Below are 24,906 nucleotides of genomic sequence, written 5' to 3'. Positions count from 1 at the left end.
ATGAAAACCATCGAACCACCTCTGCTGTCAAACTTCTGTGCCAGGCTTCGCCACACCACATCAAGACCACACCAGAGACTTCCTTGGGTCTACACCACTCACAGATTTAAGACTTTAAACTCATCATTAACTCATGAACTTCACTGCCAGTCCTTGTTCTGAGTGGTTCATTTGGCTCTTACTCCTGTACCATCTGTAGCAGCCATTTTGGGATGGGCTGTTGTCTTGGCGTGTGGTAATACTCCGCAGCTACTTCAGAAATATTTCTTCTCACTCGTGAGTCCTCCTCTAAAAGTTCTACAACATACTGTCACTTTTTATTGTTTGCATGCTCTAGGGCAGAGGTCTTCAACAGGGGGTCCGCGACCCCTAGGGGGTCCGCGGAGGTACTGCAGGGGGGTCGCGAAATTTTTGGTTGATTAGGCAATTTTTTATATTTTTTAAAATTTGTAATTTTTTTTCCAACCAATTTTTTTTCCACAAATTTAAATGTCTTTAAATACACATTAACATGAATCCAACATATTGTAGTGAACGGATAAATGGAGGCAGAAGACGTTATCTTTCTGTCAGCAATGCACACACTGCAGCTCCTATACCTTGCACATGTTTAAATATATATATATATACACTACCGTTCAAAAGTTTGGGGTCACTTAGAAATGTCCTTATTTTTCAAAGAAAAGCACTGTTTTTTTCAATGAAGATAACATTAAATTAATCAGAAATACACTCTATACATTGTTAATGTGGTAAATGACTATTCTAGGTGGAAACGTCTGGTTTTTAATGAAATATCTACATAGGTGTATAGAGGCCCATTTCCAGCAACTATCACTCCAGTGTTCTAATGGTACATTGTGTTTGCTAATCGCCTTAGAAGACTAATGGATGATTAGAAAACCCTTGAAAACTCTTGAGCAATTATGTTAGCACAGCTGAAAACTGTTTTGCTGGTGAGAGAAGCTATAAAACTGGCCTTCCTTTGAGCTAGTTGAGTATCTGGAGCATCACATTTGTGGGTTCGATTATACTCTCAAAATGGCCAGAAAAGAGAACTTTCATGTGAAACTCGCCAGTCTATTCTTGTTCTTAGAAATGAAGGCTATTCCATGTGAGAAATTGCGAAGAAACTGAAAATTTCCTACAACGGTGTGTACTGCTCCCTTCAGAGAACAGCACAAACAGGCTCTAACCAGAGTAGAACGAGAAGTGGGAGGCCCCGGTGCACAACTCAGCAAGAAGACAAGTATATTAGAGTCTCTAGTTTGAGAAATAGACGCCTCACAGGTCCTCAACTGGCAGCTTCTTTAAATGGTACCCGAAAACGCCAGTGTCAAGCGTCTACAGTGAAGAGGCGACTCCGGGATGCTGGCCTTCTAGGCAGAGTGGCAAAGAAAAGTCATATCTGAGACTGGCCAATAAAAAGAAAAGATTGATATGGGCAAAAGAACACAGACATTGGACAGAGGAAGATTGGAAAAAGTGTTATGGACAGACGAATCAAAGTTTGAGGTGTTTGGATCACACAGTAGAACATTTGTGAGACGCAGAACAGGTGAAAAGATGCTGGAAGAGTGCCTGACGCCATCTGTCAAGCATGGTGGAGGTAATGTGATGGTCTGGGGCTGCTTTGGTGCTGGTAAAGTGGGAGATTTGTACAAGGTAAAGGGATTTTAAATAAGGAAGGCTATCACTCCATTTTGCAACGCCATGCCATACCCTGTGGACAGCGCTTGATTGGAGCCAATTCTCCTACAACAGGACAATGACCCAAAGCACACCTCCAAATTATGCAAGAACTATTTAGGGAAGAAGCAGGCAGCTGGTATGCTGTCTGTAATGGAGTGGCCAGCGCAGTCACCAGATCTCAACCCCATTGAGCTGTTGTGGGAGCAGCTTGACCGTATGGTACGCAAGAAGTGCCCATCAAGCCAATCCAACTTGTGGGAGGTGCTTCAGGAAGCGTGGGGTGAAATCTCTACAGATTACCTCAACAAATTAACAGCTAGAATGCCAAAGGTCTGCAATGCTGTAATTGCTGCAAATGGAGCATTCTTTGACGAAAGCAAAGTTTGAAGAACAAAATTAATATTTCAAATAAAAATCATTATTTCTAACCTTGTTAATGTCTTGACTATATTTTCTATTCATTTTGCAACTCATTTGATAAATAAAAGTGTGAGTTTTCATGGAAAACACGAAATTGTCTGGGTGACCCCAAACTTTTGAACGGTAGTGTATATATATATGAACCTGTGTATTATTTGAACAGCTTAGTATTGAATGCACAATAACAGGGTAACTATGTTTATACATGGCACTAGGCCCAGTTTAATATAAAACACAATTTTATACAATGTGTATATAGTAGGGGGTCCCTGCTCCATCTCTCCATCGGTTTGGGGGTCCTTGGCCTGAAAAAACGTTGAAGACCCCTGCTCTAGGGTGCAGAGTGAAGTTAGAAAACTTTGTGCTAAATATACCTGGTTTATCTGCAATTAATATTTTATCGTCAACGTTTTTCATGAAATGATTCTGAATTTTCTTTAAGACTGTTCACGTGTGTGACTTTGAATGAAGTTGGAATGATTTACAGAACTGCAGGTTTTTAATACATTTCCATACAAGCTGTGTATGGAAAGTTTTCATTATTTTGATGAGTGCACCTCCGTCTGGTTGTCTGTGTGTATTTCATCAATTGATCATCTCTTCAAACCTAAACTCTGATTCCTCCTGACTCCATCAGAGGGTTCAGCCAACCATGTGGTACAAATATCATATCCAGGGTCACAGCCTCGTCACAGCCTCGTCCTGGTTGTCCTGGCTCCCCGGCTCACATCCTCATCTCACCACCTGCCTCCACTCATTTCAGCACCGCTTCTGCAACGATATTGCCGTCCATCTCCACAGTCAGTGTCTTGTTGCTCAGATCAGACATCTTGCCCAACGTATACCTGACAAATGGCTCAGCCTTTGAACCTGATATGCTGAGTTGCAGTTCTGTATGTGTGTGTATTGCAAAATAGTCTGACATTTTAAGGTTAACACTTAAAAAAAGGTACACAGAGCAGCTGTACATGCCACGAGCTCGGCTATTAGCATGAGCTCACTGATGCCACAGGAAGTGGAATGCATCTGACCTGGTGTCAGTCATTTTAGACACAACCCCTGCTCTTTTACGTCGATCATGTGTTGCTCGAGGTTCAATGCATCTAATGTCTTTCATAAAGACATAATGCCACTCTCTCCGACTCAGTACAACATGTTATGTTGGCTTTCTTTTAAAAATGTAGTCTCAAGCAAGGACCTGGAGAGACGTGGATATAAAACAAGTACATCCAGGTATCATATGGTTCACTGACATAGAGCTTACCGAAACATAAGGCTGAGGATTTCTGCCATATCCATGGTGATATGCACAATATACACAGAAATACCCCATAGAACAGATGTGTGAGTTTAAGTACACACCTCTGGACACTCCCCGGCCATTTGAAGAAAAGTGTATTGTTTGGACAGAAGTCAATGATGGGTTATCTCTTAATTATATTTGATCTAATCTTCATGATTTGAGATAAGACCTGTGAATTAATTTATAATGTATCATTTGGTGATTTGGATTCCTAGATGACAAGGATGCATTTCACCATATAATGTGCCAATTCAGGCCTGTGAAGATAGAGGTATTAAAACCATCAGAACCCTTTCCGATAGAAGGGTTTTCTGAGAACATTCCATTAACAATTGAAAGAGGTTCAACATGTTTAGCTTTGACACAAAGGGTTTTTTAAATCAGCATCCCATGGGACACCTTGAGCGCTGCACGTAGCTGTGGATAAAAGAAAGAAAGACGTGCCCAGGATGTTACGTGACCTTGTCAGATTCTGGAATTCACAGAGACCTCGTTGTCCTGTGTTCTGGGGAGAGGTGACTCAGTGTGGAAAGAAACTTGCCTTCCTATTTATCAAAAGAGAACAGTTGGAAAAATTGGAGATTGACAGAGTATTTCAGAAAGTGGCTGGACTTTACAATACTGATAGTAGATATGATGTAATTGGACTAAAGGTGTGTTTCAGGATTGTATTTGGTATGTTAGATTATATTAGATGTTATGAATTGTGACAGGGTTATTCTCAGACTTGTAAAATGATCTAAGTAATAAATAATATAACATTGAGATTCTGTGTGTAGGTTATTTAGTTTATAAAGTTATAATTTTGTTCTCTTTAAACCTAAATTAAAGGGGACATTGTATGCCCATTTTACCACAAGTTGATATGGTTCCTTGGGGTGTTAATGAAATGTCTGTAACATACTTTGGTCAAAATACCACAAGGATCATATAAAACAGCTCCTTTTTACCCTGTATAAAACAGCCCTCCACAGAGTGACCTGTTTTGAGTGCCTGTTCCTTTAAATGCTAATGAGCCAGCTCCCCCCTCCCCCCTCTCCCCCCATGATTTTAAACGATATAAATTACATATTTTATATGATATAAATTATCAAATATGCATCCCATACTTTGTATTCCCCTTGTTGTCCTGGAGTTTTAATTTTCCCAATCACATAATTAAATGTCCCCCTCTGCCCATCCACTACAAGCACACAAGCAGATAGCCAGACAGAGAGAGAAAGAGAGGGGTGGTGGGGGTGGGGGGGGGCTATGAAGACCATCATTTACCCCCGAACCCCGACATTCAACGGGTACAACAACAAGCGGAGAAAGCAGAATCGCGGGCTGACCAGCGCGGAGAAATGCGCGTCCCGTGTGAACAGCCAGGCGGCTGCGCGCTTGAGAATGGCGCTGCGCTGCGCGGCGCGGCACTTCCGCGTCCGGTGTAAACCCGGCGTAACGAGTGTGGGGGGGCGGGGGGATGAGGTGGGGGGTGGGCCAAGGCCATGTAGGGAGACTTCCAGTGTATTGTGACGACACAATACACAGGAAGCTCATTCCAGTCACTCAAGCATGACGTTTCTGACTTAGAGGAACCATAACAAAACGGGCAGAGTGGTTTTTTTCCAGAGTTTTGGGGTTGGTAGACATGCCAGATACCCACATTAACGTGTAGAAGCACTAACAAAGTGGAATTTTCATAATATGTCCCCTTTAAAATAAACAGTGTATCCTGCAGCTGTGGCTGTGTTCAACCATTATCAGCTCCTCCAGGCCTCCCCCTGCGACCTACCGGTTTACTGACATAAAGTATAAAACTCAAATCCAAGCTTCAGAAAATGATTTTACTCTTCTATGATCAGGCACTTAATGGGTTTTTACTATGATAATGTGCATAGCAAAAGTGAATAATAATCAACTTAAATTAAAAAGAAAAAACATCATTGTATTTCTATACCCTTCTCCGATCAGCACCCAGCCAATACTGTATGTGTGAGGTGCATTTGCCTGATCAGAGCATTGCTTCACTGACTCTCTTCCTGTTATGCTCAGACTGACAGAGTGTTAATAATCAGGGAATAAATAAAGTGGGGCACCGTTGCTGTGGAGCGTTTGCTGACGTCAACAGCCCACATAGCTCCTGGACAAGGAACATGTGTTTGTGTCAAGTCCATTTTATTTCTATAGTGTCAATAAACAACATAGGTGCAAAGACACATATAGAGCAGGTACAGACTGTCCACTTCTGTCATGTTATTTACAGAACCAACAAAAACCTCCCTTTAACAGGAAGAAACCTGGAGAAGAGGCAGACTCTGGGTGGATCTGGGATATGAATACAAGGGATGGTTCAAACTCACCTGAGCAGCTCCAACTATAAGCATTATCAAAGAGGAACCTTTTGGAGAATGAGGTGATCTGTTAATACGGTACTTAATTCTATTGTGGAGGTTACAGGGAGCCAATGCAGAGAAACTAACCGGACAAATGTGCTCTTTGTTGACTTCCTGCCGTGTTTTGGATCAATCGGAGAGTATTTGGAGACTTGTTAGGGACAGCCTGATAAAGAAATTGCAATAATCCAGCTTTGAAGTAATCTTGAGAAAAGATGTTGAGTTTAAGGACACATCCTGATCAAAGACAACTCTAAAATTCCAGGGCAATGCCATTGAGATTGTGGCTAATGTGTCTGGGGCCAAGCACAATCACCTCAGTCCCTCTCCCTAGCAACGCATTCCATGTAATTCAAATAACTCTTATTACTTACTCGATAATTAAAAATCTTCAGTGATTCAAGAAACTAAGTTTATACGGTATTTTTAGGCCCCAATGAACAAACACTTGTTGGAGGTGTGATCGCTTTTCCTCTAGTATTCACCCTCAGGCAACATTCGCCCAAAATCCCACAGACACTAAAATATTGTATGGGCAATCACACCGCAAAAATCTTCAGTCAATAAAAACAACAAATACAAGTACTTATTAATTTATTTACACAATTTTAAAATACACAAATACAGTGGTATTACATGTGAGGAGCAAAAGTCATAAGGTGGGAGTGGAAAGACAAAGATTTCCCAATGATCTACAGTGAAGAGATGCTTTGTGGGACATGAGCAACCATCTCCACTGCACAGTTAAAAGCAAATTGCACAGGTGGTGACGAAAATAAGAAACTGAGTAAAGCAGACTGACAAAGTAAACTATTATCCCCAGTAAAGTGTACTCGCATTTATCATAGCCATCATCAGTGAGACAAATAAGTTAATCTTTTTTTTTTTTTGGTTTGTTTTACAAGCCCACAGGTGAAGTACATTTTTAAAAAGCTGCCTTAGCAGGAATCTAATGGAGTGAAGCATTACCAGTCCCACCATACACCGTCATCATCATGATCATCATCCCAAACCTAACAGTTGCTCATTTGGACGTGGTGGACAGAGTAGGCACATCCTATACACAACAACAGAACATACATGTACAAATTAGCACTACAACCCCTCTCCCCTTCAACTACAGAAAATGGCCTACAATACGTTAGAACTAGTCTACCGGATCAAGAGTTTTCTACTTATAAATCTGCAGGATTCATTGGTCACGTCGGTTGGTTGACTGCTCAAATCAAGTTTCTTCTTTACAGCGAGACAGGAGTCGACGAGAAGAGCCACGTTTAGTTCTTGTACCGTTGGGGACTCGACCGCGGACTCCTTTCTCACAACACTGCTCTCCCAAACCTCTTCACCTCCATTTAACCTGATGTTACCACATACTGATCCACTTTCTACCTGGATCCTCAGACTGCACAGCTCTCACGTTGATGTCCTGGTCTGAGAAAGCATCAGAGCCGAATCAGGGATGGTTTTAATCGCATTCTACTGGTTAAGCCTGATTGCATCGTTTTCAGTCTTGTACCACCACTTACAACTATTACTCCTTTTTTAAACAAGGTGGTAACAGTTGCAGCTACTTATATTTTTACTATTCTGGTAAAAAAAAATTGGTAAAACGATTAATTTTACAAGCTGGTATTTTGTTGTCGTGCCCAAGAGAGCACCCAAATGATGCCAACTCACTGCGAATGCCCTGAAGCTCAATCTGGGGGACTGTATCTTTGAAACACTCCAGTGATTTAGCATTGCCATTTCGTAATGTTGTGGGTCTTGCAAAAACAGATTTAGAGAAGAAATAATCAAATCGTCAAAATTGAGATAATCAAAGCTAACATGGTTGGAGCTCCAATAACACTGGATCCTACTGAAACCATTATGCAACTGCATGGTATTCTATTCCAGAGCATCACAAGACATTTTTACCTCCGCCAAGAAGGTTATGTTTTCGCCGCTGTCCGTTTGTTTTTCAGCAGGATTGAGCAGAAACCACTGAACTGACCATTTGTTTCTTGGTTGGGCAAGAAAGAACCCGTTCACATTTTAGCGTGGATCTGAGTTATTTCCCCCCCACCTACTTTATCATTGCGAGACAAGACAATTTGACATTTTCATCAAGCAGAGATCGTGATGAAAGAAAATCAGGCATATTTAGAGGACTGATATCTATGAGGATGTCTACTACGGTGCGGCTTGACAGGATTTAAGGGGACTGTTGGTCCTTGGCGGAGGTATGTGCTCTACTGAGTTAAATTCCAGTATAAAATAGTTTTCACTGGCTGAGTAGTTATCCTGAACGAGTGTGCCTTTAAATTTGTCAGTTGTTGAGGACATGTCTTTTTCTTAAGTTCTTGTGGTTCAGTTGTGCACTGTGCAACCATGTCATAAAAGATTGTGTAATGGCACATACTCAATATGAAAGTACTTCGAACAGGATAAGGCTAGAAGTAATGAATGCGGAAATCGGCCGATTCTGGGCAAACTTACTGAAGAGCAGTTTGTCGCGTCTAATCGGATTCTCCAAAACAATCATGCAAATTGATTACAAATGTTATGCTCTGTCCTACTTTTGTAAAGCTGTAAATTGCAGCAAGTATTGTTACATTGGAAAAGACAATATTTTTTATACATATATGTATGTGTGTGTATATATATATATGAAACACACACACATACATACACACATACATACCCCGTTGAGCTTGTATAACCCTAAGACAGAACCACACAAACACACAAAAACCACGTCACTATGCACAAAAACAACATCTCATCCATTCAGCGTGGACAGATCGACATCCCGACTATTACACTGTTCCATTCACAGCTTTGCCAAGCAGCACGCTGCAGTCACAACCTGAAGACTGAAAGAAAATGTGCTGCATGTGTTCAGATTTAGTACAACATCCTGGTTCCAACGCACCTGAGGAGGACAAAACCACTCATACTCTAGGATCAGATTGGAAAATAGAACATTAACGGGAGCTTTTTTCCCATTTTAAAAACAGTGGGGGTTAATCTACCTTAAAATTTAAACCTCAAACACCTAAAAAATGAAAAGTAAATGTTAACTTGTGGTATTTAAAGAGTCTTTCAGAGCACAAAAGAGAGCGTAGGCACTGTGCTTTAACACTGCCACGATGGATCATGCGCCTTCTGGATCTTGGATTCAAAAAAGTCCCACAAACTATTTCCAATAAGTAAGAGACTCGTCTTTCTCCATTTTCAAACCCTTGTAAAGTCTGACCAGTGGAGCTGGTGTGAGAGGAAGTTTAATGATAAAGAATAAAAATATGTAAAACCAAAGTTAAAAAAAGAAAAAACAAACAAACATGATGCCAGAGAAAAGTGAATTGATGGCTTCATCAACAATGAGGGCGAGGAGGGGGAGTGTCTCCACATCTTCCATAGGAGAGGAAAAAGGGAGGCTGCGGCTGTTATTTTGCCAAGGTTGTTAAGGCAACCAAACTGTTCTCCACCCGCCTATCTCTCTATCACACACACAAACACACTCCTGGTGGTGCGACTCTTCCTCCGTCAAGTGAACAAGAGTGCAGCCAGACTCTTGTGCATTGGTTGGTAGTCCCCTGCATCATTCAAGAGTCCAGTGTATGTGTAAGTGTGTGAGTGTGTAAGTGTGTCAATGTGTGAGTGTGTGAGTGTGCTGCATGTTGAGGCCTCCATGGTACATGGGTGGATGGTCGGACTTCACCGTGGAGCTGCAGACTGGAGGCCGCTGGGCGTGACCCGGGACAGAGCCTGAGAGGACAGATGGAAAATGTTGCCTTAGTTATGATGATGTCATCGACTGTCAATAAAAACTCTGTGTGGCACTTGCGATAAGGAACAGATCAACCGACGGCATGTTGGTGTGTTAAATGTGAAGCTACAGCCCCGAAACGGGTAGAAAAGGAATATTTCTTAAAATGTTAAACTAAACCTTTAACAATGAATCAACTCTTTGGGTTTTTTTCCAATGAAAAACAGAGGGAATAAGTAAAGACTACATGATGTAGTATTCCTCTCAGATGAGGAAATACCATGCAACCATGCGGACAAGGGAGTATATTTGCATGTTTTTTGAATTTATTGAGAGGGTGTGTTATACAGGGGTGTTGAGTAAAACAGATATTATGTTCACAGTGCTACAGTCTGGAAGCTTTACTGACAAATCTCACATTATAATTATTATAAAGAAATGGGCCCAAAGAGTAATAGTATAATACCATGTTTTTTTTTAATTCCTGCACAAAATCATTCATTGTTGATGTTTTTATTTGAACAACTTCCTACTGAAGACTGAGCCCTGTGGATTTTAAAAACACTTTAACATGCTTTCAACACCATAAATGAAAGTTGCCTGCTGGACTTTGGTCATATTTGTACAGTGATTGCTACCATCAGAGTAAAGTCACACAGACTGTTCATTGTCTATTTTTTGTGATATCTGTGAATTGACATTGTAATGAAAATAAAGTATTGCTTAATACCAGAAATGTTCTGGGTTAATATGTACACACAAGTGATTTTAACAGTCCTGCATATTAACACATGCAAATGATCTAAATAATTCAACAGGGTTTTTATTATTTATGAGCCATGCTGTAATCAACAGCGTGCAAACTGCCACAGGCACATCCTCCTGAATTTGTGATTTCTTTAAATCATTCAATCACTAAATCATCATTGTGACGGAAAGAAACTTTTAATGACTGATGTTAATGACATAATCTTGAGACTTGGTTTTCTATTTCTCCTTATGACTGGTTGTTCCCCTTTCAACCACTTGGAGGAGCAGTCAGTCTACAAGAACGCATCACAAAGACGGGCACTGGCCTGCAATGCTTTGTGTGCCTCCCTTATTAACATTACAAAAAATATGAGAGACTAATTATGTTTTCATTTTAATAAATCAAAAAATAGGGAACTGGTTAATGGCCCTCTAAGAAGATTTCTCTGGCCAAGAAGCTGCAAGAAAAAAGGAGAAAACCTAATGAAACAGCAGAGTGCTACTGGGATGTTTTGTTCATCTGTCCAGATCCACACTACCAGTGTGATGTTAGGAGCTGAACTTTAACTCTTCTGTCCGTCTCACTAATGTTCTTCTGAAGTTACAAAGCTGATGTTTGGCTGCTTCCTATCTGTGATTCATTTTCGATTGCAAAATGAATTAAAAAAAGGGAACAAACATTTTGTACAAGTGAAGTTATCCTAAACACCGTGTATGTTCCCTTATAATATATGGTTCCTCCTTTTTGCAGATTATTTTTACATTCCTGCTGAGGAGTATGTAGCTTGATTTGTCAGAACTAGAAATTAAAAAATTGTAAATTATTTTCTGGATGCGTGTGTATCGATTACCTGTGAGGTGGACATACGGGATGTGTCCTGGCGCCCCGTCAAGTCTGAGGAGGAGATGTTGACAGGTGCTCCGCGATGAAGACGCATGCTCACTTTCCTCTCTTTCTCCAAACCTGAGACAGAGTGGTCTGATTATTATCATCAGGGGAGGGAAAAGCCTCGAGCGTGGTGGCTTAGTGACTGTGCATTAATGCCTTTAAATAAACTCAGTCAGGCATGAAAGAAAAGAGAGGGGTAGCTGAAAGTTAAGTTGCACAAACAGATAAAGATATAAAGAGACACTTTACTTGTAGTGTAAGAGCTGCTTAAGAATACAGAAATCCGATCATAAATTACTTTTAAAAAACAAGTCTGACGCCACACATGTAAAACATAATGACACAAAACATAATGGTGTCATAGAGGAAGTCGATCCACCAAACAACTGCAAATAAACCTTTCAGTTGATTTTTACTTTCCCTAATCCTGTTAAAAGTGTGTGTCTGTGAGCACTGACCTGTGTGTGAGGTGGGGTTCAGTGGGGAGGGGGCTGCGACGTCTTGAGTTGCCCTGGCTCTTCCTGAGGCTGATGCCATGCCCCTGGCTCCAGGGTTCCGACTATGCCTCAGCCTCTCTTCTCGCTCTCGACGCTCCCTCTCTGCGTCCTCCACAGCCCTGTTGGCCCCCTGACACATCAGAGACAGAGTTATAAGTCTGAGACAGGCCCACGCTAACACCCAACACACATCTGGTGCCTCCTCCCAATCAGCCATTCTGACAAAGTCAAGTCAGGTATTTCAGTTTTGTTTAGACATCAGCAGGAATGCTGCTGTTCTAGTTCCAAACTAGACCGCATAACAAACACAGTCAACTGCGAACCATCTAGAAATGAAAACCAAATGTTTAATTCACTCATTATCTACACACCACTATGCCGATGGTGGGGTGGGTGAAGTGTTTGAGTCCACAAAACATAGTGGTGAGTAGACAATGAGGGAATGTGGTAACACAACTTACAAATTTGAGCATGTTCCAGTCGAAGACGTAGTCGTAGGAGAAGCCCTGACGGTGAAAGAGGTTCCTGAAGAGCTGGCGGAGATACGAGTAGTCTGGTTTGTCGTCGAACCGCAGTGAACGGCAGAAGTTCAAGTAGGTGGCAAACTCAGCTGCGGAGACAAAGAGGACGACATCGTTCAAAAACAGACAACAGTCCACACTGACTCCCTGATACAAAAGCAGTACTTAGTCTGAAACTCTAAAAAGTTTTCTGAGAAGGGGCACTATCAGAAAAATCCTATTGAAACTCATGAAAGGTGCGAGGAAGGAGCAAACATACATGGGTAGCCTTTGCAGAGGACCTCAATGGGTGTGGACATTTTCTTCTCACTGATGCGTTCATACTTCTGCCTCTTGGTGGCTGCTTTGAGACCTTGCCAGGGCAGAGAGCCCAGGTTGAAGTACATCAGGACGTATCCCAGGGACTCCAAGTCGTCCCGCCTGGACTGTTCTGTAGACGGATGGAGAGAGACAAGGGAGAGTCACATCATGGTTTCAAAGAGTGATTTATCCAATCATGGCAGAAGTCCGCAGATGTGTCTCACCAATGCCCAGATGGGTGTTTATAGAGGCGTAGCGGGCTGTGCCGGTCAGGTTCTTGTTCTCGCGGTACGGGATGTGCTGGTGCGTGCGGGCATCACGGTATTTCTTAGCCAGGCCGAAGTCGATGATGTAGACCAGGTTGCCCTTCTTACCGAGCCCCATCAGAAAGTTGTCTGGCTTCACATCTCTGTGGATGAAGTTCTTGGAGTGGATGTATTCAATGCGGCTGATCTAGAGGACAAGATTTGATGTCAGCGTTAACAGAGTTATGATGTGAAATACATTTGAACTGGAAAAAAAACGTTGGGATTTTGGACCATGTTTGGGTCAATCCAGAGCTGCGTGGTGGGTTTGCAATAGGGCTGTCAGTTCGAACGAATTTGACATAATTTGACAATTCGTTTGAATAAATTCTAATTTCGTCAAGTTGCCAATACCGGCATAGCTCAACCAGGCATCTTAGAGTTTTGCTGTCCAGGTTATTGCCGGATGTACGATACGTTGATACATTTTTCGTCTTTTGTATGATCAATAATACCAAAACTCCCATAATGTACAATAATTTCATCTTTTTGTGATGTGTCAGGAGGTATAATACGTCAGTGTTTATACGTGTGGCGATGAAGTACGTGAATATGGATCATGCCTGTTTTTTACACATTTGTTTGCTTATTGTTTCAGTTTTAAGCCTCTGGTACAATACTTTAACATCTGCAACGCTGCTAGTCCCATGTATCATGTTGCAAGGACGTGAAAAATTCCTTTAGAATGTTACAGAATATGAGGTCTATTGTCTGAGTGAGGATTCTGTTAAAAGACTCCACATTAACCAACACATCAGACAACCCCCTTGCCGTCTTCCCCTCTCTGGTTCTCACCATCTGGTCGGCCAGCAGCAGGACTGTCTTGAGGCTGAACTTGCGGGAGCAGAAGTTGAACAGATCCTCCAGACTGGGCCCCAGCAGCTCCATTACCATCACATTGTAGTCACCCTCAGCCCCGCACCACTTTATCGTTGGAATACCCACTGGAGGACAAGAGGGAGCGGAAAAACAGAAAATGGTTACATTTGGTTCATCTTTATTAAGTCCTATGATGTTTAAGTTACCAAAACACATTCAGCTTTGAACTTTAATATCCAAATTCTTTCAAAATTGGTAGTAATTAGAAATTGTGACTTCTTGATCTCAAGTAAATAGTTCTTCCTGTGTGTCTGCAGAAGCATGATGACACCAGCAGTCTCCACAGGTGGCAAAGGAAAACAGCAGATCCAAACTGTCATTACAATTGTCCTGATTAACATGTATCCAACAATTCATGTTGCAGAAGACTACAATTATGTTTGCCCACAATGCTCTCGAGAGGAAAGTGTATGAGATTCTTTAAAGATTTTAATACAACCTAGAATACAAAATAGCAAATCAGAAGTATAAGAAAAAAATTCTTGAATAAATTATTATGGTGAGGTCAAGTAATATTCAAACCACCTGATTCAGCAGAAAGTCTAACAGAGTTTTGTCATATTCTCTCTGAGAGAACAGAATAATAATGTGGCATGTTATATTGGTCAATTCAATCTTCTGCAAACCACATTTATGATAAGGCTGTGACAGAAAACATGTGACGGTTTATCAGTTCTGGGTGCAGGCAAGTGTAATACCATAGACAAGATTAAAGTTCAAATTTTAACAGCTCGATCATGCCCCCCCCACACACACACACAAGTGTTGAGGCAGAGGCCAGCTGGTTTAGTAGTAGCTGGTAATTAGCTGACGCTGCCAAGACGAAGAGGGCATATGGCATTTCCTTCTACAGGCCGACAGCAACAAAATGCTGCTGCTCAGCACCTCACACTGCACCAGCTATTTATATACATATGAACCAAAATACATCCATCTGTCTGGGTCAGCCACCATGTCCCAATAGATCCTGCCATGCTGGAACAAAAATACAGTTGCATGCGTGTGCACAGTAGACAACCTTTCACTACTCCACCATCTACAATGAGTAATACGTTAAATCAACCATGTACATGTGTGGAGGAGCAAGTGTCCAAACTGAGAACTTCACATTCTATTCACTCATGCATCCTTTTACTTTTTCACTTCCAGACAGAACAGCAGATTGGAAGATTTTATAACAAGTGTTGCTGACCTTGTTTACTTTGCTAGTTGTTGAGGCAGTAAAAGTTAAAGTGCAGGCGAGTCATTAAGCAATCAATCTGTAACAGTTCCTGTGGGCACAAAACCTTGCATCACAGCAAGTATATCTGAGGCCTTCATGTTGACGGAGATTATTTCTAAAACGGTACTAAAAATGACTTGGTTTTCATTTTTAAAATAAAAACATAGTAGTGTAGCATGGGGGGGTGGTGAGGGTTAATTTGTTTTGATTGGCCAGTGAGCAGTTTCCCCCGAGGTTCTACACTGACCTCATACAGGGCGTTGCTGGAATCCAAAAGATTTCAGTGGGAAAAAAAAAAGATCTTGTGGCGATAGAGAACTCTAAATCACTGCCAACAACTACCTCAAGTTGGTTACCTCAACATGGTCAGCAGCACCAAACAGGCAGTTTTCTAATGATTTACAATGATGGATGGATGTTGGCTTACATTTTACAGTGCTTGTGAGTGAGTGTGGAGTTCTTAGTTCATAAAAACAACGTGGCAGGATGTGTTGTGTACATGGTGTGTTACAGTGTACAGTACCTCCACCCTGCATCATCTTGTAGATTTTGCTCTCTATGTGGAGCTGTGGATGTTTGGTCTTCACACATTCCAATTTGATGGCGACCTCCTCCCCAACTGAGATGTCAGTACCTAGACAAAGACACAGACAGGCAGATTTAGTATATTTATCATAGCATGTAATAATCAAATGTAGGTATGTAACATATTCCAACAGCAGCATGGGAAAGCCAGGGGAGCACTGTAGTAGGTCAGTAATTTGATAAATGTTAAGACAGTTAAAATATTACTTTGTCAACAGTTTGTATTAGGCTGCTACTCGCAGAAATAAAACACATACAAATCACTTGGGTGGTGAAGGGTTCACAGGCATATATGGTGGTTAACACAGCACAACCAGCCAAAATGGAAGAGGATATCAACAATGTGCACTGTATCTAACGTGCTCTTCTTTCATGTATCGACTTGCATGTGCAGCCCAAATTCCTCACAGCTATCATTACAATTTCATCCAACTCTGACAAGAGGATTTGTCGGTCTGAGTCGACGCCTTGCTGCTGCTCCATGCTCCTTCCTAAATATGGTTATGGGGTCCAGTTCCCTCCACACACACAGCAACTGGACACTAGGTTACGTAATTGCATTACACACACTAGCACACACTAGCACACACACACGCACGCAGTTCATCATGTAGGCTAACAGCAGCACCAATGTAGCATCATTGATTTCTCTGTATGATGTAATCTAGGTGGGCTAAACTGCACTGATCAGGGTGGGGCATGAAATTAGGACCATGACCCCAACTAACTGATCAGTGTTCCAACTTCAGCCATCGAACTCTATACAGGCAGTTTCAAGTGCACGATACACATAATGCACACTCAGTTATAAAGTCGAGTTTTTGTAGATCAACAGAAAATCTCATTGAAAATTTTCTGCAATTATTTATTCATCGCATTAAGATTGCTGCTCACACTTTTACATTTGTTGACCTATTCTGTTTGATATACAAGCAATGGTCAGTACATTGAGTAAACATTTTAAGGCTGAGTTTAAGATGTGCTAATACCTGGCCTTTGCATATTGGCTGATACAGAGTACTGATCCGATACCAGTGCTCGTATAATGTTTTTTTAATGGTGGTATGCTACTAACCCTGTATGGAAGTTAAGATTGCTATCATGTTTTTATGGTCTGGCTCATGTTAGACCCTTTGAAAGACATTCACAGAGTGAATGCCATAGAACTACAGTTATTATATAGTTTGACATTAACTGAAAAACACAAATCCTTTTTTCTCCCTGCCTCGGTGAACTCAGCAATTAGTATCAGTGTATGCTGTGCAAGCCACTGACAAATAAACAGCTGTATTTTAAGTGTAAAAAGTTGAAACACGCATAAGACACTTATAACTCAAAAGTCTTTAGGGTTGGGAACCGAAACTTGGTTCCAAATTAGAACCGAATCCAAAATTCCAAGGACCAGGTAACCGTAAAAAAAAATAGGACGACTGCAAGGACGCCGTATCTATCTGCCAGGACCTGCCTACGTCACGTACCACGCAGCAGCCTGTCCATTTGTTTAGATACGACCTAGCATGCATGGCTAAAGTAGCTAAGATGAGCTGTGATAAACGGTCAGATGTGTGGCTTTACTTTAAAAAAAGACAAGGCAAAGTGTAATGCATGTGGGAAGCTCAAACATTTAAGGCAGCACGGCGTCGATCTGAAAGACTGTACAGCGTTTAATGTCCTGCGGTCTCCGAACCCGAGTGGGTCATCTTCAGCTAGCGCTAGTAGCACCTCGCTAGCACCTACAGCGACACCGTTCTCGCTGGCATTCAAGGGGAAAGCTGACTAACATGACTTGTATGAATTACGTCAGTAGGTTTCCTACAAAGAAGACGTACAACAAGCAGCTCAAAACGTTATTACTCACAAATGGTGATTTCCACTGTGTTATTGAATATATGAGATTAACAGGGACACTTACTTCAACTAATTATCCCCAAATACAACTATGTGTTGTTTGGTTAATTTAAACACCAGTATTTTCAAGGCAAAAAGTTTCAACATTGCCTCTATCCCAGTTACTAATTTACACAGTTGGGTTAAAGACATTGAGCATGTCTGATAAGGCTCTGAGATGAGTTGTGTGGGTTTTCTTTTGTAATGTTGCCTTTCTACCACAAGGCCTTACCACTGCTGCCCGGTGTAACATGAAGCACAGCTACTGTGCATCGGTCCAGTAGTTTTTACCATTTTGGATTTGAAATGGGGAATCAATAAGAACCGGAATCGATAAGCAGAATCTGAATCGATAAGATTGAAATGATACCCAACCCTTGAAGTCTCACAGTTCTAGTTCATGCCGTTCCAATAAGTCAGTCACATAATTATAAGCAATTATGAAAATATCTGCAGAGACTCTTCAAAGTCTGAGCAACATTTCTTTTTGTTGTTTTCTTGCAACAAAGGCATGTAATTTGCCAGGACAGATTTTTTTTCTGGGGGAATGCAGTCTCAAACTGGTCTACTTGTATGTGTGTTTGGGTTTTTTGGTAAAACAGTGTGTACATGTGTGAAGGTTTTTTTTCGTGAGTGCTGCTGCTGGCAAAACATGTTAGGACACATCCCTCAACACTGGTTCAACATGAAGAAATAATAATGAAACAATATGAGCACAAAGTGAAGTCTCTAATTTAAGTAATTCTGCAATGTCACTTGGAGATTCACATCACAGACCTGGGCAGCCTGTCAAGACGGATGCTGTGATGTAAGACCAGTAAGACCAGGCCCAAGTGCCAACAATCCCCTTTCCAAATACTGTAACAGCATACTGAGAGAGGCATGAGCCAGCAGATGCAACATATTATTAAGTTTGTTTGTGTTGAACCTGAACTGCAAGACCTACGGTTTAGGGAGTATTTCTGAAATGTTACCTAATCAGTTTTCCTAAATTAAGTCTGGCTAATGTCCATAAAATTTTAATCTGGACATTTTTCGGAGTTGGTCTGTCTCATATGAAGAACGTAGCAGAAGATTGTCCGGGTCAGACGCACATCTGTCACTTTCCTATCCGTGTATGGCTCCTCAATTTCATCCTATGCCATTTGTAAATTATTATTTTTTTTGCATCTTGGGGTGTTAAAAACATCCGCCCACTCGCTTGCAGAGATGTTTCCAGTAATTTTCCTACTGTATTCTCAGTCAAACATTTTCTGGGCATTTTACTCTGGGGCTGGTAGGGAAAGTTCTGGAAAACGTCCAGAACAGCTGACTCAGACATTTGCGTTCTTACATACAGCCCCCCCAGAAAATTTCAGGAAAATGTCTGGACTTCAGAGCATGTCTGAACGCAGCATAACTGTGAGAAGATAAGGAAAAACTACTGAATGAGCCCTTTGCTCCAGAAACAACCCCTGGGAATCGGTTGGATGAGATGATGTCGACATAATAGAATAAGCGAAAGGCAGCACGAAGATGCCTCATGAGTTTGAAAACTGAGTCACCAGCAGAATTAGTCTGAGCCTGTCTTAAGTCAATGTTATTTTAACAGCCCCTGAACAATTTCACTGTTAGCCTTATTTGCATAATTGGACCCATCCCTGTTAGCATACACTGCTGCAAGCATTTCAGTTTACTTAGATACAGTTCACACTGCAACTATTAAGACAAATTAACTTTTTGTTCAACACACTTGAAGCTTTAAAGCGCGATGTTTCTCTGCACTGCAAGTTTTAAGAAGGTCATATCTCTCACACGGTTCTTTCTATACTGATGTAAATCTACTCATTGCACTGTCAGGGTAAAGCCATTTGTAGTTAGCTCTGTCAGTGCTGTTGAAATGGTATAACATGCATGAGAAGCAGGGTTAAGAATCAATTAAAAATAGTTTGCACAAATAACCGAACAATCTGCAATGATAGTGATTGTTTTGTTATTCCTTACGTTTTTTTTTTACCAAAAATCACATTTTATCTTTGATAAAAAAAAAGTTAAATAAAGCAAGAGTTCAGATTATTTTGCGCAGGGTGCCAGCAACCAGTGAAGAATGCAGGAAGTGATGGCATCCAACCAGAATATACAAAAAGGTACTGGAATATGGATTTGTTATCTTTGATTGGATGGAGTCAGAGAAGATGCTTCCCACTGTTTCCAGTATTTAGTTTAGGCTCACAAGAGCTGAGAGTTGGTTAATTATTCAATTAACCAATAATTGACAGCTATTTTTTTCCAACTGACTGTCATTTTTCAAGCAAACTTGTTCAACATTTGATGGTTCTAGGTTCTCAAATGTCAGAATCTGCTCTTGCTTGTCTCAAATTACATTTTTTGCGGGGGGGTTGGAAGGTTGTTGGGACAGAAAAAGGAGAAAATGGCACGGACATTTTAACTGTTTGTGTTTCATAGATCAAACAATCAAAAACAGATCACTGGATTAAAAAAAATAATTGTTAGATGCAGCTCTAAGATTTATATATATATACACACACACACGAGTGGAATTGTACTTCCCTGAGGGAATAAGTATTTTTCCTAAAATGTCAATGTTGTCCGAGAATGAGAATCCTACATAGAACCAGCTAATTGGCCACCCAATCAGTAAACAACAATAAAAATTAGACCAGGCGATCAATGGTACAGTTTTTCATACAATGGACAAATTTTGGTCTAACTAAACAAACAGTAAGGGTTCTCACCCAGCCCTGATAAAGGGGTAGGATTTACCCCTACATAGGAGTAGTGGAAACTATCAATTCATAGCATACAAACTGAGCCAAAAACATGCAATGCCACAAGAGGGAAGGTAAGCGGGATGCATTTGTTTTACTCAAGTGTTGGGAATAATCCAGTTTAGGGGGTTTGGACAGAGACAAACACCAGCGTCCGGATTTCTGCAGCTTGTTTTAACATCACCTACTAGATCAGACCAGATGAAGCAACAGACGACTGAACAGCAGAATTTTGAGGAAACACATCCTGACTCAACCACGTGACTAACTGCTTACGCACACTGGAGCGCTACTTAGTCATGACGGTCTTGTAAAAACCTTGGCGAGATTACTAGCTATTCTACCAGTTTGGTTTCTTTGACGGGCCCAATATGAACCCTGTCACAGCACACAGAGTACAAGGATTCATTCCAAGAGCTGAGCTCATCTCCCCGCCTGCCAATAACACACCACCTCACACCAATACAAGCACAACCTGCCACTAAGCCAGCCCCGACACACCAAGCTGCTCACACGTCAGTGTTATTAGCGTGTTCACACACTGCGTTGGAGAATAAACGCATTCTGTGAAACAGAACATTTAACAGATAGTGACAGGTCATACATCCAGTGTCAAACTTTCATTTTCTTTGGACGTTCGTTTTGTCATATCTTCACTGAGATTGACCTTTGTTATAATTAAATATCTTACATGTGTATATGAAGTGTAAAAAAAATATTTACTCTGAGCACATTGTACTGTGACCAGACTCCAAAAACCTGAAGCACAGGATGGGTCAGGCACTTTGATTTGAAAGAACCACACTCTGTTCTGGCTTGTTAACAACGTTGCATAACCTTAGTCCCAGCCGCTCAGAGGGGAGAGGACATGGAGTAAAGAGAAAAACACAAAGTGATTATGTAAGCAGCTGGCAGCTCTCACTGTCAATCCAAACAACAGGTCATGTGGAAGACAGACTGGATCCAACTAATGCTTTAATCAACTTTCCCTCTGCTCTTGTGTTTTGAAAAGAAACACAAGTTTACCATGATACCCAGAGGAGTTTCTGATCAATTGGTACAACTTAACTAATTCATGCTTGTATTGCTCATATAGCCACAAGTAAGCACATCCAATATATAGATGTGGGTAGGAACATAATTGAATCTAAACATTACGTTGCAGAGGTCATTCAAGTAGACCATATACTTATTTACTACTACTACGAGGAGGAGTAGTAGATGAGTTGAAGTTATTTTTATGTGATTTACAATTTTCAATTTCTTTCAAGGCAAAAAAACAAACAAACTCACAATTAACTGACAAACAAGCCTTCCTGGAATAAAATATAAAGCTGATCCTCAACAGACACCAGGAAGCCAAAGTTGTTAACTGACCAAACACTTCCTCCCATGTTTTAAGGGGAACTGAAGTTTGACCATGCAAACTAATGCAAATCAAAGTGTTACTGTATAAACAAAAAATCCAAGTGTTCAGATCTCTAACTGCCAATGTTCTACATTTTGCTGAACAAATGCATGTTATGAAAATACACTTGTGAAATTAGTTATGCTTATGTCTCAGGGTTTCTTACAACATCTTGCTTCAGGAGGTGGTCCACCCCTACAACCATATATTTTCCCTATGGTACAGATAGAAAATATAAATAAACATCTATATTACATTTTTTTTATGATATTTAAGTCAGTGTCAAAAGCCAGAGATGGGTATTGTCCTCTACAAGTTGATGAGAGGTCAGTGATGAAGTGATCACTGTCCACAGCCTGTAAAGGCTCTTCATTAATTAACAATGTCCCTTCTCTCCTGTTGTTCAGATGACCAAAGCTTAAGCTCAGAAATGTGATCAGCTGTTCCCAACCACTGTTACCAGGAGCTGCGGACCTCCAATATGACCCCATAGGATGCATTGAATAAAAGGTGGTAGGGCTCGGTCAGGTAGATGTGCATGGTCTGATTAGATCACTTCTGATTGGTATTTTGCAGCCGGATTTGCACCTTAAAACGCAGAGCTCAGTTAACATGCACTTCTCATGATAATCAGTGTCCAACATCAGACCAAACTCATACTGGGAGCTTTAATAAGAGGTGGCACAGCCAAGCAGTCATTACATATACCACAGATTGAATAGGGAACAGCCTTAGGCCCTTTGTAGATAAAAACGAATTTATGAGCAGGCACTGAAAAAGGAGCCAGAGAGCTTCATTTGTTCAAATTTAATTGAAAAGGACCCAAACCGAGCACAGTGGACATTCTCATTTGTTTCAAACCATGTTAATTTGAGAGGAAACTCTCAAAATGTCGACATTAATCTGTGGGAACTTCCTGAAACCTCTCGATGAAATACTCGTTTATGTGAACAGTCTCACTAGAAGCAGAAGATCGCAAAGTGAAGCGGCCTGTTGTATTCAGAGATCAGCTCGAGTAGCTCCATGTTATTTTAGACTCGAGCAGTAAATAGCAAAGCCCGTGTCCTGCTCGGGTCTTCTGTTTCTGGACTGCTGCTGCCTGACGGTGATTAAAGGCAGAGAGGGGAGTCTCATATTAGCTAGTTAATAGCTGATAAAGGGATTAGCGACACAGCAGCCGTCAGTTCCCATACAGGTCGTTACACCGCTTCCTTTGGACACTTGTTATGACGGATACAGAATAGAGAAGAGCACAGTGAACAAAGACACAGCTTATTGTTATTTAAAACAGCAGACGTTTCGTTACAGCTAGATGCTAGCTTGGTAGCTTAGCGTCAATCAGCTAACAGCTGATCGACCAGCAGCTTCTTTTGGGAGAAACCAGGGAAACAAGGAAACGGCCACAGCTCCGTGCTGCTGCTGGACAATGACACAAACAGAAACACGACATCAGGTGTTTTTTTTGGACAACGACTCACCCAGGTAGATGTCTCCAAATGAGCCACTTCCAATTTTCCTGCCCAGTCTGTATCGGTTTCCTACTCTCAACTCCATGGTAGGGGCAGCTGTGGTCGGCTAGCAAGCTCACTCGCTAGCTCGAAATGTGAAAAAGAAATGTTGAGGTTTAAAGCCCCGGTGTTTAAAAGCAGAAGAGGCCGAACAGAGCAGCTCCTCGAGAGATCCGCTGTCTTCTCGGTGTTGTCTCCGGGTAGGCTCCGCTCCCGCAATCTTTCGCCACTTGTTTTAAAATGCTGCGAAAGTCATCTGGCGGTAATACGGGGCTTGTTGGAAAGGTCGACGTGTGCACTTGATGCTCCCGGTGGTTTTGATACGATTGGACGTTAAATGTCCGCGGATGAAGACGGATTTTGAGGAGCTACGGTTCAGGGTTGGGCTCGAACAGTCTCCCTTTTGATGCTGCCTCTTCTCCCTGTCAGCATCCTGATCGTCCGCCGTCTGCGTCTGACGTCACTTCCGTGCTGCGTGACGTCACTGCCAAAGAGCCTTTCACCGTAGAGCTGCCAACAGACACCGGCGTCAGTAACAGCACAGTGTTTCTAAGAAAGAGAGAACTTTCCCTCTATCTACCCAACTACCTACCCAACTCCTACCTACTTACCTACTTACTTCAAAAGCTGAACGCACATATTGTATATATTTCATATTTTATTTTATTTAAAAATATATTTCTACTCTTGCATGGAGCTATCGTAACAAACACAATTTCCCCCTGGGATCAATAAAGTATTTCTGATTCTGATAAACAATAGACTTTCACTTTTAAGCCTCTACCATTGATGGTTTGGATGTTCTTTGATTTATGGTACCTCATTTGTTCAGCCTGACTTTAACAGGCTCTTTTTCACATACTCCTATTAAAGTATACATCTGTGTACTAAGAGGTACACCATCTGCTGGTGGTCACTAACATCCGCTAACGTCAACTGCTGGTATTAGTGCGGTAGAACGTACAAGGGATATTCTCCATCTTGTCCTATGTTCTCAAAAGGGACTGTTTAGTTTTTGAAAGGCGTAGAGGTAATGATGTCTGATCTACTGAGCGGGTCACATGGCTTTCAAAGTGCTGATGACACTAAGGTGCACAACTGAACTCCTTTTAGAAGTAATGTTGGGTGTTCAGATACAGTATCACCACATTTTCTATAATAAAATACATATGTATAAAATAGGCCAGCACCTGTGGTGTGTTGATTTACTTTTGCCTCAAAGCATGTCTCCCGGTTCGAATCCCTGTTCTTCTGGTGTTTGCATGGGTTTTCCCTGTGTACTCCAGCTTCCTCCCACAGTCCAAAAACATGCAGATTGTGGTTAGGTTAATTGGAGACTCTAAATGAATTGTAGGTGTGAATGTGAGTGTGAATGGCTGTTTGTCTCTGTGTGATGATGCTGTGATACACTGGCAACCTGTCCTGGGTGAACATAGCAAATGAAGCCCACACTACTGCCCATGGCAGTGTTATGCCAGCGATCTTCCCGTTGTCAGTGCCCTTTGTTGTTGTCCCATAGTTTTCTGCTGGGGACCAATCTCTTCAAAATAAAAGTGTCTGGTTCTGCACAATAACAAAAGAGTGTTTCCTTTGTCCAGCTGGCCTCGGTCCATTCTCCCATGGGCAGCTGAGTGCGAACAGATAGAAATAAACACAGTAACTAAATAAAGGTCACTGCAATATGGGGTAATAACTTGGCTTCATCTCAAGCTGTTTCGTTTAAAATGGAAAATACAATGGTTATTTTCATTAAAGATTGTGTCTGTGATTTTGATATAATAAATTAAAACATGAGTATTGTTAAATGCTATTCAAGCAAGGTTTGTTTGCTTTTTATGTTTTTTCC

The 24,906-nt window shown here is 41.3% G+C and overlaps 1 protein-coding gene across 1 annotated transcript; it reads right to left on the bottom strand.

Annotated features, from left to right (window-relative positions):
- Positions 1 to 6,367: 6,367 nt before the first annotated feature.
- csnk1da (casein kinase 1, delta a) lies at positions 6,368 to 23,521 on the bottom strand. The gene is made up of 9 exons (XM_035179956.2): positions 23,031 to 23,521; positions 15,428 to 15,538; positions 13,599 to 13,747; positions 12,723 to 12,951; positions 12,458 to 12,628; positions 12,139 to 12,287; positions 11,639 to 11,807; positions 11,143 to 11,255; positions 6,368 to 9,540 (listed from the first exon to the last, which is right to left on the bottom strand). The coding sequence occupies exons 1-9, from the start codon at positions 23,104 to 23,106 to the stop codon at positions 9,490 to 9,492; spliced, it is 1,218 nt and encodes a 405-aa protein (XP_035035847.1). The 5' UTR covers positions 23,107 to 23,521; the 3' UTR covers positions 6,368 to 9,489.
- Between the last annotated feature and the right edge of the window lie 1,385 nt (positions 23,522 to 24,906).

This window comes from Hippoglossus stenolepis, chromosome 16 (assembly GCF_022539355.2).
Source record: "Hippoglossus stenolepis isolate QCI-W04-F060 chromosome 16, HSTE1.2, whole genome shotgun sequence".
Taxonomy (NCBI): domain Eukaryota; kingdom Metazoa; phylum Chordata; class Actinopteri; order Pleuronectiformes; family Pleuronectidae; genus Hippoglossus; species Hippoglossus stenolepis.
The sequence above is the reverse complement of the archived record's forward strand: the minus strand, read 5'-3'. Positions and strand labels throughout refer to the sequence as shown.